At 44.9% G+C, this 17,439-nt stretch overlaps 1 protein-coding gene across 1 annotated transcript; it reads left to right on the top strand.

Moving 5' to 3' along the window:
- The first annotated feature begins 2,494 nt into the window (after nt 1–2,494).
- VPS18 (VPS18 core subunit of CORVET and HOPS complexes) lies at nt 2,495–17,136 on the top strand. Its single transcript, XM_050954808.1, has 5 exons — nt 2,495–2,763; nt 11,417–11,558; nt 11,743–11,834; nt 12,653–14,523; nt 15,741–17,136. Exons 1-5 carry the CDS (start codon nt 2,673–2,675, stop codon nt 16,467–16,469), a joined length of 2,925 nt encoding a protein of 974 aa, XP_050810765.1. The 5' UTR covers nt 2,495–2,672; the 3' UTR covers nt 16,470–17,136.
- The last annotated feature ends 303 nt before the right edge of the window (nt 17,137–17,439 follow it).

The following is a 17,439-nucleotide window of genomic DNA, read 5'->3' as shown; positions in this document are numbered from 1 at the left end:
CTAATATTTGCTTGTACTTATGTTTTCCTTGATCAATTAATAGGAATTGCTATATTTTTTAGTTCACTAGCAATAAAAACTTTTTAAGCCCCTGTGTATCACATTTAGTACTTGGACAAATGGAGATGTCTGATTTTTAAAGGACTTTCACAGAACACATTTATGGAGCATACAGAGAAAGTACTAGCACATAGTTCTCCCAGTCTCAGGATCAATGACCTTCTCTATTCTTTCCTGGAATTAAAAGTGATGACATAGAAGAATGCACAGACATTGCTTGGCTGCGCTATGCACTGTCATCCTAGCTTCATACAGAGGCAACGAATGAATAAATAAAATAAAAATCCTGCATGAATTTTAATATTAAATCAGAATAAATGAAAATGAAATACAAATAAATTTCTCTCCAAAAATGCTTTCTTAAAGGCCTCTCAAAAATAAGCATCGATATTAGTCCTACTAGTCTCTTTTTTTTTAAGCCAAAGATTGGAGATCAAATTCATCCCTTATGTAACTTGCACCAGAAAGGAGTATGGTCCTGTGTCAGTGAAGATGTATGTTCTTCATTGTTCAGGTGCATGTTGCCACCTGCTGGAGAAAGCTTATGTTTTTGTTTTCTTTTCTCTTTTTTTGTTTTTTGGCAAAACCCTGCAAAAATGAGTTACCTAATTGTCTAGGAACTCCTAGACACCCAAAAGAACTGAAGAATGCATTGCATGCTTTTACCCACTTAAAAACAACTCCTGTCTGTAAACCTTGAGTTCATGAATTTAGCACTATAATTATTTAAAACATTTGTAAGTAAATTGAATAAGCATTGGAGGTGGAATAACAGATGGGCTAACAGATGTTCAGTTCAGAATCTGGATTAGGTTTAGGCTGAAGTTTCATTTCAAATCCAGGCTAAGGTCTGGCTTCCAATTTAACAGCACTGAAATCAAACAGATCTCATGAGATTTCAGCCCAAAATGACCATAATCTCACAAATTCAGCCGTTGTCTACCAAACCCAAATAAGAAAATAGACCTCTTCCAGTTTGGGTCTGATCAAGAACCAAAACACCGTAAATAGGGATTTGGATTTAGGCGCTGAAATCCAAACACCCCACAATGATGAAACCTCATGGGGTTTGCTATGAGGTTCAAGTATGGGCCCATCTCTAAGTTATTATCATAATATATTGTAGAAGATGGTTGGTATTTTTAAACTCAGCTTTTAATGCTAAAATTAAATGATGGGTCCAGAAAGGAGAAAAACATGTAAAATAATGAGTTGTATTAATCCACTTGGACTGCAATTTACCATCAGAACAGAATGGAACCGGAAGAGGTCTGTGTAAGCTGGAAAGCATGTCTCTTTCACCAACAGAAGCTGGTCCAATAGAAGATATTACCACACCTGCCTTGCCTAATCAGAACAGAGCCCTTTTACATTAAAAAGCATGTTCTTATTGGCTAAGGTGGCATTGGACAGGTCAACGTTTCTCAATCTTTTCAATTTGGTAACTCCATATTTGAAAGAAAAGTTTGTGACTCTTTTACATTTACTATACAGTAAGAGTAAAATATGTATCAATTATAAGCTTATATAACTAATTTATGTGTATATTTCTAGGAGTCGACAGAGAACACTTGACTTGAAGCACACTGGGAATTGGGGAGCAAGCCTAAGAGTTTGCTTTAGATTTTTATAGTTTTCCAGGACACACAACCCTTGACTGCCTTATATGAGCCCCCTGCCTCAGCGCCACTGCCCACCCATTGAAAAACACTGGCGAGAGAACTCCTGAGCGCTAATACTTGATCCAATGTGGGATTGCTCTGTCTTTATGCAACACCCAGGGCCTGTTCCCCTTAAGGTGACCAGAGAGCAAGTCAGGACAGCGGGCGGGGTAATAGGCACCTGTACAAGACAAAGCCCCAAATATCAGGACTGTCCCTATAAAATCAGGACACCTGGTCACCCCAGCTCCCCTGTATGGAACAGTGGGATGAGACGCTCCGTCCAGGCAGTTGGCCGGGCCAGCGTGGGGACACACATCCAAGCTGAGGGCGGTGTTGGTGATTGGCTGGAACAGCGTGTACTGCAGTCCCTGCACGCCGGCCGGGGTCTCCCTAGGCGGCACTGTCAGTGAGCGAACCATGGGAACGGGGCCACCAGAGCCCGACTAGGTGGGCGTGTATCAGAAGGGGGGGGCGGAGCTAGGCCAGAGACAGGCGCGCGACCTCCCGCTCAGTTCACCTGAAGAACACGCCCCGCCCCGCGGGCAGCCGCCCGGAAACAGGAAGCGCGGCGGCCCGCAAGCGCGCAGGTCACATGGGCGGGTCAGCTGAGAGGCTGCGGAAGTAACCGGGCTCCCAGCGAAGAAACGCGAGACGGGGGGGGAGGGGCGTTCCCGCCGCCGGGACCTACTGCAGGAGGGGAGTTGCGGCCCCGGTCTGTCGGGGGGCGGGGGCGGCAGGAGGGGAGTTGCGGCCCCGGTCTGTCGGGGGGCGGCAGGAGGGGAGTTGCGGCCCCGGTCTGTCGGGGGGCGGGGGCGGCAGGGAGGGTGTTGTGTCTAACCCCTTAGCTGCGTTGGGATGAGTTGAGGGGGTGCCTGGTGTCTCCTGTGAGGGAGCACAGTGAGTTGCGGGGCCCCGGGACCGGCTGGTGAGGGGGCGGCAGGTGCAGCCATGGCCTCCATCCTGGACGAGTACGAAGATTCGCTGTCCCGCTCTGCCTCCCTGCAGCAGAGCCGCGCCAACGTGGGCATCCCGCACTCTGGTAAGGGGCTGGGTCCACTTGATCATTTATGCAGGTCAGAGCGTGAGAACTGCTCCGGGACCATTATGCCCGTGGCCTTTTCCCCCCTTCCCCCGTCTGATTTGAGTAAGAGCACTGCAAAAAGCACTTAGAAACATTAGGGCCTGCAGGATACTGAGTCTGGCTGGTGCAGAACAGCATTGAGATCTTACTGGTTAAATAGGGTTGCAGAGTCAGACTTGGGTTCTGTTCCCAAGTCTACCAGTGGCCTCCTGTACCACTGAGGGCAAATAACCCCTCCTTGCCTCCGTTTCCCTTTTGTTAAATGGGTGTAATAATACCTCATGGATATTTGTGTGGCTTAGTTTGTAATGCGTTTTCAGATTCTATGGTGATACTATAGAAGAGCAAATTATTAATATCATCATGCAGTACTTTGAATGAATTCTCAGTGTTCCCATCTTTCCAAATTTTCTCTATGTGGGGACAATTAGGGCCTTAATTCGTCACTATAAGTACCAAAGATAGAGGCTATAGTGTAGAGAGGGCACTCCATCGTGTGATGCTGATCTGACTCTGGGTGCACATTGGATATCTGCTATTTCTACTACATATTGAGGCAGTTGCAAGGAATTTAATTTTACATTAGGTTTAGCAAATGGAAGCCTTGCTAATACCTTAAGTACAGAAAATAAGCAGATGTGTACAGTATTTTTGTAATCACAAATGCAATCTGTATACTTAACCTATGAACACAATGTTATAATACATTGGTTCTTTTCAGATACTCCATTGTGTATAGATAGCGCTCTATCAAATTCACAGTCCATTTGGATCAATTTCAAAGTCATAGGATTTTAAAAATTGCAAATTTCATGATCTCAGATAAGTAAATCTGAAATTTCACGCTATTGTAATTGTAGAGGTCCTGACCTAAAAAGGAGTTGTGTGTGTGTCAGAAGGTTATTGTAGGGTGGGTTGTGGCATTGCTACCCTTACTTCTGTACTGCTGCTGGCGGTGGCACTGCCTTCAGAGCTGGGTGGCCAGAGAGCGACAGCTGCTGGCTTGGAGCCCAGCTCTGAAGGCAGAGCCAGCAGCCGTGCAGAAGTAAGGGTGGCAATGGCATGGTATGGCATTGCCACCCTTACTTCTGTGTGGGTGCTTGCAGGGCACCCCATTCAGAGCTTGATGCCTGGCCAAAAGCCACTGCTCTCCAGCTGAAGGCAGCGCAGAAGTAAGTGTGGTGATACTGTGACCCCCCCCCCAAATAACCTTATGACCCCGCTGCAACTCCCTTTTGGGTCAGGACCCTCAATTTGAGAAACACTGGACTCCCCTGTGAAATCTGTATAATATAGGGTAAAAGCACATAAAAGACCAGATTTCATAAAGGGAGACCAGATTTTGTGGTCTGTGAAGCGTTTTACATGGCCATGAATTTGGTAGGGCCCTATGTTTAGAGCTTAGCTTGAACTTGGTTATAGAGTGAAACTGTTTGCATCTGACAAAGTGGGTATTCACCCACGAAAGCTCATGCTCCAAAATGTCTGTTAGTCTATAAGGTGCCCAGGATTCTTTGCTGTTTGAGGAAGAAGGATGCCAGTCCCAAACTGCTTCATTGCAATTGAAATTCTGACTATAGGGAACCTCTATTTAGAGTGAAATTATTCTGTGAGGTGGAAAATGACTTAACCCTAAAATATCACTGTGCTGTATAAATGCACTTGTGTAGGTGGCAAAAGAGAGAATGTGAAATGGTTTTAAAGTTATGAGCCTGAGGTGAGCTCTAACCACTGCTTCTCCATTTGTCAATCCAAATTTGTGGCAGTAGTGTCTCACAGGAGGCCTCCTGTCTGTGCCACGTACTTCTTGATTTTGTTTTTTAATCAGTTTCTTAGTCTTTGCTCCTTTCCTTTTTGGGGAACTTGAGTGACTGTAGAAACTATTAAACATTTTGTGTGTGTGATGCTTAGTGACATCGTGTTAGTTGCCCACCCCAGGGAAACTTACCGATATACTGGATGCAGACAACATAGTTTCCATCAGGTGTATAATGGCTGTGTAACTCTCACGGGCTGATTTCATATTAGTATGGTTACCACTTCAGAAGTGTGGCATGAAAGCAATCTGTGTGGGTTTGAAACTTTATACCATGATTTGTGAAGTGCTGGCACCTACATTATGTATGTCCACCTGTGTAATGTAACATACAATAATTATGTGATGGGTTATGCCAGCTATGCAATATGAATGAGTAGCTATCTAGCTAGAGGGGCAATTATGTAGTACATCTCCTATTAATCAAACTAATGAATCTTGAGTTTCATGTGTGGTTTCCCCTGCTGCCACTATATAAGGTTGAATTAATACGAGACCCAGTTAACTTTAAAAGGACTATGTTCTATCTAGCATTGCCACTTCAGTGCTGGCCACTCTGCGAAGTTGGCATCTGTTTACTGAGTTAAAAATCTATAGGCATAAGCTTCTGAAAGTATCTCTGACTGGCACCCCACTTTAGTTAAATCCTAATCTATTAAAAGGTTTTGAGTATCATCTGGGATAAACAGAGAGAACAAATTAAACATAGTCCATACACTGAAGCTCATATTTCTTAAAATATAGCTTGTGACCTTTGTTTGGTTAAGTTTAATTGAAGTCAGGGTTCTGAATCTCTAACAGAGGTTCCCCCCCTCCCAAATGTTAATTATTTTGGTGCTAATTGGAAGTTAATTAAAACAGAATGGTTTTAAAAGACTTAGGCTAACAATTCCTTTCCTTACCTGTTTCTCTGCTTTCACTCTTGACTCCTGCAATATCATCTCTTTAGTAGTTTTTCAGTTATCATAGACCAGGGGTGGGCAAACTTTTTGTGCCGAGGGCCACATCTGGGTGGGGAAATTGTATGCAGGGCAGGGGGTTGGGGTGCAGGGTGTAGCAGGGAACTCAAGGCAAGGGGTTGGGGTGCGGGGTGTACGAGGGAGCTCAGGGCAGGGAGTTGGGTGCAGGAGGGATGCGAGGTGCAGTCAGGGGGCTTAGGGCAGGGAGTTGGGGGGCAGGGTGCAGGAGGGGTTCAGGCTCTGGCCTGGTGCCACTTACGTAAAGCAGCTCTGGGGTGGCAGCAGCATGCACTGGGGCCAGGGCAGGCTACTTGCATGCTTGCCCTGTCCCCGGCCCTGTGCCACTCCAGGAAGCGCTGCGGCCGCTAGGGGAGGGGGGCGGAGGGCTCCGCGTGCTTTGCCCTTGCCGCATGTCCAGATACCTCCCCCGTAGTCCCCATTAGCCATGGTTCTCTGTTCCTGGCCAATGGGAGCTGCAGGGGGCGGTGCCTGGACGCAAGGGCAACACACAGAGCCCTCTGCTCCCCTGCCTGTGGGCTTTAGGGATGTGGTGCCGGCCGCTTCTGAGAGCAGCACGGGCCCACGGTGCAATGGAGGGCAATCCTGTGGGCCAGATCCAAAGCCCTGAGGGACCGGATCCGGCCTGTGGGCCATAGTTTGCCCACCCTGTCATAGACTCTGTCTTCACTAAAAATGTACCTGTTGCTGACAAATGGATGTCAGCAAAGGGGGCAGCTGAACCATGTTTAACTGCAGGTGTAGTTGAGATGCAGCCATGTTCATCACTGTTTTAAAATCTGTGGGTGTCCCTTCAGAGTTCTGGTTGTAACTTTGAACACGATTTGAAAGTGAATTGATTGGCTGCAGTTGCAGACAGATCTGAAGTCTAAACAGCTTGCTTTGGGGAAATAAATAAAGTAATAGCTTTATGTAGAGCACATCCACATAAGAGCAAACCATGACGTTGTACCTGACATTTTGGGAGGTGTTGAGCTGGTTGAAGTGGTGCCAAACTGCTGTGCTTTTACTGATGCTATTTCAGAAAGATGTAGATCCCAAAAGAGCAAAGGCTGGGGATGGCTGAAGTGCAAACTGCAGGTTCTGCAAGTCCCAACATGAAATGGCCTGCCTTACTCCACTACCAACTCCAGCCAGGTCTTTTGATCTTATTTCATTATCTTTCTCCAGATGTTTTGGCCTTTGGGAGGTAGAAAGAAAGCAGGTTCACCCAGAAATCTGAATGAAGGTGCAACATTTATAATCCTAAACCCAGATAGGTAAAGTGCATTTTAAAAAGAGTTTTTGTGCACATTTGAGAGGAGTGCAGAAGCATGGGCTTGAGAACTAGTTTTGGTTTGGAGTCTCATGTTCCAAGTCAGGGAAAACTACATATGATAGAATAAAACCAATTGAGTCCTACCCAAGCTTTTTGTGTAGAGGAACAGAGGCTGAAAAAGTGCCTCTCTCCCCTTCTGGAGAAGATCATTAGTTAAAAATCTCAAATTAATGACTGAAGGGCACATACAACTAACTGCATTGTTACAGGTAATCTCTCAAGGAATCCAAAATACATACATACTTTTAAATGAAATAGCTTTTAAATCAGTAAAACCTTCCATCCAAAAGCTAAACTGTCCCTTTCTTTACTGAGTTAGATTTTCATTGGTCATCTGACTGAGACAACCTTATTTTTTCCTGATTGGGCAATTAACTCTTTTCTGGATCTCTTGACTCTAAATTAATGTGATTTAGAGATCTCATTTTAATGGCTTGATTCTTGTGCCTTGATCATCCTCCATTCAATGTGTTTCTTTTTTCAGTAATGGGTGTCTGTATCACTTTCCCATCAGAGTGAAACTCCACTCTTGAAAGTTGGCAACCCTACGTGGTCTACACACAATTTGAGCACTGATTTAACTAGAATCAGTATGACCACTGGTTATGAGCCCTCTTGTTTCAGGATAAGTGTCCTTTTTCAATTTTGCTTATATCAGTTCCTCACTGACTTAATCACAACCAAAATAGGACACTCAGCCTGAAATAAGTGCCCACAGCAGGGGGGGTGCTGACTTAGTTAAATGGATGGTCAAACTACGTATAGACAAAGGCGTAATGAAGTGCTACCCAAAAGGGTGTTGCATAATTAGCATGAAGTTATTTCCCATCTCTTCCAATGCGCACACTTCGACTACTCTAAGCTTGCTATTTTTTGAATGTGCCACTATTGAACTAGCATCAGTGCAGCAACCGGGGGAAAGCAATGGTAGAGAAAGGTGCCAGCACTTTTGTCTCCATGTCATTTAACTGTGCCTGCAGCAGGTCTAGACGATGCAGTGATAAATGCTGACAGCCCATCTACACCAGTGCTATAACTGGGCTATGCTGGTGCTAGACCAGTAGTGGGAGAGTTGCTGAAAATAGCATAGGGACAAGGCTATAGGGACTGCTTGTGCTTTCCCTGTGCTGTTCCAGGCCCCTGCTAGCCTACAGAGCTCTAGGCCTAAACTGTGCTCCCTTCCACATGGCAGTAGAGCATTTGCGGCCTCTACAGTGCTGGGCTGACCACAGAATCCTACCCTGCCAATCGAATGGTCTTCTAACCCTCCTCTTACACTGTGTTTTTAATTTTATGCCATGCTGTTTGGCTGCTTCAGCCAGTGGCCTTGGTTTCCAGCAGCCATGTTCTGTCTTTTACTCCTGAGGGAATTCTGTGCCAAAAAGGTACAAATTCTGCACACAATATTTTAAAATTCTGCATATTTTATTTGTCAGAATAACACAATATAATCATGCAAGCATCAATTATTGCGGTAACTTATTTAAAAATGCCTGTCAGCAAGTATTGTCTGTAACAATACAATGAAAAAAAATTCAGGAATTTTTTTTTGACAAATATATTCTTTCCTAGGTGTATCAATACAGAACTTTGAGTAATTCATTCAAACTACAATACATATATATATTTCCTGCACCTCTCAGAAGCAATGCAAAGGCTTGGGAGGTGGAGTAATGGAGGAGCTGAGTGAGAGGGAAGCAGTTGCTGGGAAGGAGCCTGGGAGTGAACTTGGAGGGTTGTTGGATGTGGGTGGGAGATGTATGGAACAGGGATATTTTTGGGGGTGGAGGGTGGGGAGGGATTATTAGGGAGTTTAGGAGCCTCCCCCATACAGACCATGGCCGACCCTAGCCTCTCCCATTCAGTCAGGCTCATCTGCCCCTGTCCCCGTGTGTCCATGCACTCCCTCCCCCATCCCTATGCACCCCCTGTGCCCATGTATCCCTGCACCCTGTCCCCATGTGGCCCTGTATCCTCATTCCTATTCAGCCCCCATCCCTCCACTAGCCTTTCTGAATCCCAGTCTGTGACCCCCAGCAGCCCCATGTGCCCTGCTCTGTGTTTCCCCCCAATATGTGCATTCTCACGTGTCTGTGGGCAGGATGCTGTGAGGAATGCAGGCTGTCCTCTCTATGGGTTGTTACGGCTGGTGAGCAGCTGCCCTATGTTCTGGCACCACAGCAGCTCCTGGTGGGTGAAAGGCATAACTGCAGCACCTCTCCTTCAGAATGTATTTTCTGTGGAGGAAAAAGAAATCTGCAGGGAACATGAATTCTGCACATGCACAGTAGTGCAGAATTCCCCCAGGAGTAACCTTGTGTACCTTGTAAATCCTTTGCAAATGAAGATTTTCCCAGGCTAACTTCACTACATGGCTATAACTGTCCTAGAAATCTCTGTGGAGCCAGTGGTTTTCCATCCGTGGAGGGAGGCCAGTGTAAATTTAACCTAGGAAAGGAACCAGAAATGACCAGTCCTTTCTTGTTGTCTAGCCTGAGGTGGCCTGGTCATTCTGTTAGAGGAATGCAACATTCTTGGTCAAGGGGTTACATTGTGTCCTGTGGGGGCATGGGAAATTCAGGCAGGGGAAAAACTTGTATCACAGGACTGATATGAAGAGAACTTCGTGATACAATCTTTTTGTTGACATAGGTATTTCCCCTGGATTCTACTAATGAGTATCATTCATGTTTTATTCCATGTGACTATCACATTATTTTACAGTTCAGTGGCAGAGTTGAATTCCTCTGTGGATTTTGGCTAAAGTCCATCTACCATGCGCAGCTTCTGAATGCTGCTCTCCTGATTTAGGCATGGAAACTGTGTGCTTCTAAGTTGTCCTACGCTTCTGAAAGCTGACCCCTGTCCAGCTTCAGAAAAATGAAACCAGTCATCCCACTCTTCCACCCTGCTATGTGGTGTTAAAAGCCTATCTATCTTAATGTATACATTTCCCATCCCCCTGCACTGGCTAGTCCTTCACCCTCCTCCCTTCACTGTCTTAGTGCTTGGCCTTCTCTTGAGGTCACTGCAGCTGCTTTAAAACTTGAAAAGCTTTTATGAACTAAAACAAAACTATAAGCCTGTTCTGAACCAGTTTCTGTAGCAGAATATGTTGTCATGCTGCTCATGTAAAACTCTCTCCTCCCAGTCGCTATCCAGACCGCCCTGTCTAGTAATCTGCCACCATCTAAATTTGGTGTCTCCCAAGCTAGCCAGGTTGGTGGTCCCCTAGTGTGTAAGTTGAGCCTTTAAAGCAAAACAGTTGAAGCGTGGTGGTGGTGGTTCTAGTTTAGATCATGTTGTGACTAGAACAATATGAAAGTCATTGGTTTCTACTCCCCCTCTAACTCCCAGTTTCAGTTCACACACACCTGTGTTTCACTTTGAGTTTCAGGCTTCAGCAGACCTAAAATACAGAGTGCAACTCTGACAAAATGACCACATTTGCCAGGTTTAAATGCCAAGTCTTAATTTGTCCTAGCTTTGCTTGAAATTCAATCCAGATTTGCCCAAAGTTCCAGGAACTGGATCACACTGGCTCAAGTTTTCAGTTTGTAATGAAATTGGAAGCCAGTTCTACCTAGTTTTGGCTTTTGTTGGGCAGCATTGTGGCTTCATGTTTAGGGCACTGATTCTGGTACTCACCAGATTCGAGTACTAGTCTCAGCAAGGTGTGCTACTTCAGTCAATTCACTGAACCCCATGGTTCAGTTTCTCCCAAATGTAAAATTGGAGTAACAGTACTTTTTCATCTTTATCAAGTGGTTGAGCTTTGTGGATGTACAACATTATACAAGTATTCTAGAACTTTTTTACTGATCTAGCTGTGACTTCCAGCTGTATTGCCTGCAGTCACTGATCTTGAATTGTTTTATGGCAATTAAATGATTAATTTTATGGAAAAATCTAGCCATCTTTAATCTTTTGAATAATCTCAATTTCTGCCTTTTTTTGTGTCATGGATCCTAGACTGAATAAGATACATTAATTTTTATCTTCCCCAAATGAAACATTTTCAACTAATGCCACCTCTAATTTCTGACTCTTTCATTAGACTGTAAACACTCTAAAGCACAGGTACCATCTATGTTAGCATCTTGTACGGCACCATGCCCACTTTTGTGTTTTAATGAATAACCTGATTTTCCAGGGTTGACCTTTTGTTTTCCTTTGTCATCTTCTTCATCAGCTTTTTATGAAGTTGTAATGTAACTGTAATGTGCAGTTTCTTCCAGAGTTTTCAAGGTTTGGTGTGTCTGTCTATGTTCAAGTTAGTGCCATGTGACAAATTGCTGCACTGTGGCAGAATGGGCAAATAGACTTGTACTGTAGCTTCAAACATACACCTGGGGAAAAGAATAGATGTTACTCTCCATGATTCCACATCATGGAGTGCTTCACTTTCCTGTAGCCCTCCCTGTTTCTGCTCCCTGTTTTAGGTTCCATTGTGGTGGTCTCTCTTTTTCTGAACTACTTTTGTATTTTTACTTTTCCTAGGGTATGTGAATGCTCGGCTGGAGAAGGAGACTCCAGTATTTAACAAGCAAAGGATTGATTTCACTCCTCCAGAGAAAATTAACAGCCTTGTGGTCTCCTGTAACCAGCTCTGTATGAGCCTTGGCAGAGAGACCCTTTTCAGGTAACTCATACTATTTAAGACTTGAAGCCTTCACAGCCTGTTTTTGGGTTGCTTGGAAACTCTGTCTCTAAACTAGATGCAGATTCATGGTCTTTTGTAAAAGGAAAAAGGTACAATTTTGTTTCCGCAGTTACGTGGGCTCCTCCTGCCTCTTAGTAATTTGCTTTATCATTCCTCCATGCAGGATTGATCTTGGCAAGGCAGATGAACCTAATCAGGTAGAGCTGGGACGCAAGGATGAAGCCAGAGTCTACAAGATGTTTTTGGACCACACAGGTGAGGTGATGGTGTAGAGGAAATTGCAAAATGCTATTTAATCTTTACAACAAATGCAATAATTGTGTTAAACAAGCATTTAATTAGGGAAGACTTTCAGTTTCTATTCTGTGTGTGGAAGGAGTACGTGGTTCACCTGAGGAATGAGTTCAGGCTACCTAATTATTGTCCACGGACTCTGCCTATTTAATACTCAAGTGTTAGAGGAAGAGTACTGTGCCTCACCCCTTACATTTTGGTGAATTTGAACCACTGTCCAAGTTCTTCACTGATAGATGTGGCTGATTTGAGCTAGCTTATTACAATTGGTAAAAGAAAATTCTCATTACGTGATGTACATCTAATTTTTGGAGCCCATTGCCTCCTTTGGCCTTGGGAGGTCAGGAGCTTAGCAGAATTCTAAAAAGGATTATAATTATAATATAATATCCACAGTTAACTCTAGCAGGGATGAAACATTTATTAAATGTAAAACCTAATGACAACAATTAGCAGCCAGGACTTTCTATGGGCCATTTATTCCAGAGTTGTTCGTATAGGGTTTCTTGCACCTTCCTTTGAAGCATCTGGGGTCACTGTCAGTTGTGATACTAGGCTAAATGGACCGCTGATCTCATCCATTAGGACAATCCCCAGGTTCTTAAGAATTCAAATTCCTGGAGGAACTCTAGGAACTTGACTTCTGGTTGTTCTTAGTCATGTTAGACAAAACACTGAAGTCTTGCTTTGTAGTAGCGGTGCTGCCTGGGTTGTGGTGTTCACTGTTCCTTTAACCCTGCACCCATTAATCATCTCTTGCTTGCTATGTGCCTTTGCAGGATCTCACCTTGTGATTGCACTGAACACTAGTGAATGCCTGTATTTGAACAGAAGTGCTCAGAAGGTGCGGACGCTTTCCCGCTGGAAAGGTCACTTGATTGAAAGTGTGGGCTGGAACAAGTTTCTGGGTTCAGAGACTAACACTGGTCCTATCCTGGTGGGGACAGCCCAGGGCCAAATATACGAGGCTGAGATCTCTGTCAGCGAGGGGAGTCTCTTCAGCACTAATCCGGACCAGTATTTCCGACTGGTCTATTCCTTAGAGGAGGAGGCAGGGCCGACCCAAGTCTGCTGTCTGGAAATAGAGCGAGGGCTCGACGGGAAATGTTTTATCATTGCCACTACTCGTAAGAGACTCTTCCAGTTTGTTGGCAAAGTGCCTGAGGGGACAGAGCAGCAGGGCTTTGGCTTCGTGTTTGGCATGCATGCAGACCACTTGCCCAGCTTCCGAGAGTTCCCAGCCAGCTTTGGCTACAGCGAAATAGCATTTTACACGCCAAAGCTGCGCTCCTCCCCACGCTCCTTTGCCTGGATGATGGGAAATGGTGTCTTGTATGGTACATTGGACTATGGACGGCCCGACTCTATTCTGAGTGATGAACGGGTCTGGGAGTATCCCTCTGATGTAGACATGGCAGCTAACAAGCCGATCTCCATAGTGCTCACTCAGTTCCACTTCCTGCTGCTACTGCCTGACAGAGTGAAGGCTGTGTGCACTCTGAATGGGCAGGTTGTCTTCCAAGACTTGTTCTTGGAGAAGTTTGGCTCGTTGAAGCGCATGATCAAAGATCCCACAGTTGGGCAGATCTGGATCCACACGGAGAAAGTTGTATTCCGCTACCATGTACAACGGGAATCGAGAGACGTGTGGAAGATGTACATGAACATTAACAAGTTTGATCTGGCCAAAGAGTATTGCAAAGACCGTCCTGAGTGCCTGGATATTGTGTTGGCAAGAGAGGCAGAACACTCCTTCCAAAACAAGAGGTACCTAGATAGTGCCAAGTGCTATGCACTGACCCAGAACTACTTTGAAGAGATTGCCCTTAAGTTCATTGAAGCCAAGCAGGAGGAGGCATTGATGGAGTTTCTGCTCAAGAAACTGGCCAGCTTAAAGTCCTCTGAAAAGACCCAGACAACTTTGCTGACCACCTGGTTAACAGAGCTCTACTTGAATCGGTTAGGTGCTCTGGAAGGGGACACCTCGAAAAGGAATCTGTATGATGAGACTCGGGAGAAGTTCTGCAGCTTCCTGAGCAGCCCCAGAAACAAAGAGTGCTTGTTCAATAACCGAGCATCCATCTATGAGTTGCTAGCAAGCCATGGGGACACGGAACACATGGTCTATTTTTCAGTTATTATGCAGGACTATGAGAGAGTGGTAGCCCATCACTGCCAGCATGATGACTATGATGAAGCCCTAAATGTCCTTACCAGACACAGAGATGAGAAGCTCTTTTACAAGTTCTCTCCCGTCCTGATCCAGCACATCCCCAAGAAGGTGGTTGATGCTTGGATCTCTATGGGCACGAAACTGGATGCCAGGAAGCTCATACCTGCCCTCGTCAACTACAGCCAAAGTGGGAGCACCCAACAGATCAGTGAAGCTATTCGATACATGGAATTCTGTGTGTGTGAGCTGGAGGAAACGGAGCAAGCCATTCACAACTACCTGTTGTCTCTCTATGCTTTGTGTCGGCCAGACTCGCTGCTATCATACCTCGAACAAGCAGGAACCAACCCTAACAGGATCCACTATGACCTGAAGTATGCGCTTCGGCTGTGTGCAGAACATGGACACCACCGAGCCTGTGTCCATGTTTACAAAGTGATGGAGTTATATGAGGAAGCAGTGGATCTAGCTCTGCAGGTGTGTGCTACTATGTTTAGTACTCTTAGTTCGTTTGTTCTTGAAGGTCCAGTAGTGGAGAGCTTTTCCCTTCTTTAAGGGAAGGGGTGAGAAGGCTGGCTAGTGTGTTTAAAGGGTTATAAAGGCCCCAAGATAGGAAGAAATGTCTGTCACCATATTAACTTAAAGCAATAGTGGAAGCTCAGAACTATCAGGGTGTGTTTACACTGCAATTAAAAATCATCTGGTCCGTGCCAGCTGACTCTGGCCCATGCTAAGGGACTGTTTCATTGTGGTGTAGATGTTTGGGCTCGGGCTAGATCCCAGACTCTAGGAACCTGCGAGGTAGGAGAGTCCCAGAGCTCCAGCTTGCAGCCTGATTCCGAATGTCTACACCACAATTAAACAGTTCCTTAGCCTGAGCCAGAGTCAGATACCCACAATGGACATTTGAATTTCACAGACCATAATCTTAGGAGAGTGAAAGAGACTGCGGTGGGGGATATGGTTTCTGTTAATTCAGTCCCTGCTCTGTGGTACTCTGCTTGTTGATAACCAGCTCTGCTGACCTGAGGATCCCACCCTATTCTTAATCTCCTGATTTAAAAAAAAAATGCAAGAAAAACTTAAAATGAATTTATCCCTGTTGGTCATCTTGTAAAAAGTTTAAATTAGTGTAGAGGTAACTTAGTCAGGTTCTGAATGGTGACAGTGCAGTGTGTATAATTTAAAATGCTGACATTTACTGTGTTTAGTTCATCACAATATTTGCAGAATCCTATGTTCTGAGTACAGAGAATACTGTAGAGGAGATAAATGCTTTAGCCCAGTAAAGGTCAAAAATTGTAACTGCCTGCTGTATGAGGGTGGATACTTAATTCATTGTTGTCAGCCTTGGTGGTCGAAGGTCACTAGTGGCTTTGGAGAGCTAGATCTTCCTATTGTGTTCCTGGACCCTAATGACTCTTCAGATCACTCTTCAGTGATCCAGAATTACTATGCACACCTTTTGTGTTGGGAGTGAATGTCTCTGGGGGGGAGGGGGCGTGGAGGGAGGATGTGGCTGACATACAAACAGCCAAGTGGGCATGTCAACTATAGAGCTGTAGTTATAACTGACATAATGGAGAGCTTTCTTACCAGTGTCCTTCCTCTGTTGGTAGTGGGCTCTCGTGAAGGAGAGGGAAGTGAAGAGGAAATCATAATTTTGTTTCCTTACTGTTCTGTTCAATTTTCAGGTGGATGTGGATCTAGCAAAGTCCTGTGCAGACCTCCCTGAAGAGGATGAAGAACTCCGGAAGAAGCTCTGGTTGAAAATTGCTCGCCACGTGGTCCAGGAAGAGAAGGATGTCAAGAAGGCCATGGCCTGCCTTTCTAGCTGCAACCTATTAAAGATTGAAGATGTCCTGCCCTTCTTCCCTGACTTTGTCACCATTGACCATTTCAAGGAGGCTATTTGCAACTCTCTGGAGGACTACAACAGGCACATCGAGGAGCTGAAGAGAGAGATGGAGGAAGCTACACAGAGTGCCAAGAGAATCCGGGAGGACATCCAGGAGATGAGAAACAAATATGGCTCTGTGGAGCCTCAGGAAAAGTGTGCAGCCTGTGACTTTCCACTCCTAAACCGCCCTTTCTACCTTTTCCTTTGCAGCCACATGTTCCACTATGACTGTCTGTTCCAGGCAGTTTTTCCAAACTTGCCTGCCTACAAGCAAGCTAAGCTAGAAGACCTTCAGAAGAAGCTGGGAGCCACAAGCCAGCCCTCCAAAGCCCATCATCGTCCCAAAGACACAGATGCCACTAGCTTGGGGAAGGGACAGCAGAGTCGGGAACAGATCAAGGCAGACATCGATGATATTGTGGCAGCTGAATGTGTGTACTGTGGGGAGCTGATGATCCGGTCTATTGACAAGCCTTTCATTGACCCACAGAAGTATGAAGAGGAGAGGCAGAGTTGGCTGTAGGGTCACACAGTTATTGTTTGAGGCTGCACATGAACACACAACTTTTGAGCCACAGGTCATGTCCACTGCCTGTGAAACGTACATATTAGGAATTAGTCTCTAGAAATCTGAAAACAAATGGATTCGATAGAGCTCTAAGGAGAGAGCAGCTGGGTACTGTTATTTGGAAAACAATGAGTTAGTCCTGGAAGACTATGAGAGAAATGGTCACGGTTGTCTAAGAATTGGAAGATTAATTTCCGCTAATGCCTCAGAACTTCCTCTGGCTTCTCTCTGAAGGTGAGCTTGAGCTTGCCTCTTGAAGCTCTTCTTATGAGACCCTTTGGCATGAAGATAAGAGTGCCTCATTGCCCAGAGAGAACTGGGAACAGAAAAATGATCTCATTCAGTTGGACTGCTTCCCCATTTTATAGTATTAATTCAGGTGAAGACTGGGGTGATGAGAAGAAGCAGTGAGGAGTGTTTGGTGGCATAGACTTTCATTCATCACTTTCAAATTGGGAATTGCTTTTGGTTTGCTTCCTAATGAGATTGTTTAGCCAGCTTTGCTGACAGAAATGTAAAAGGAAGGCAATAGCTTTGCATTTACATGTATGTCTGCAAATATCTGTTATGTTACACAAATGCATGGTTCTGCACAATAACATAAAAACGTGATTCCTAAGCAGCGCAGTGTCTCAAAAGATGCATCTTAATCCCTGCGTCTGGAATTTCAGGGTTGTGGTCTTTTCCACAGTTTTCCAAGAAGTTTTTTGGTCTGATCCATACAGTTGAATCTTCTGTGGGATCTCTTCACTTTGTTTCCAGCCATTATACTGTAGTCCATTCTGGATACCCATACTGGGACATTCTGCACAATTACCTGTTTTGGCTCCAGCACCGCTCAAGTATAATACTTGTTAATAGTAATTTGAGTATTATATAATAATGGTACTTCACAGGTAGCATCGAATGGCACTTGAATGAAAGT

Source organism: Gopherus flavomarginatus, chromosome 5 (assembly GCF_025201925.1).
Source record: "Gopherus flavomarginatus isolate rGopFla2 chromosome 5, rGopFla2.mat.asm, whole genome shotgun sequence".
In the NCBI taxonomy this organism is placed as follows: Eukaryota; Metazoa; Chordata; order Testudines; family Testudinidae; genus Gopherus; species Gopherus flavomarginatus.
Note: the sequence above shows the minus strand (reverse complement) of the source record. Positions and strands in the feature narration are given on the sequence as shown.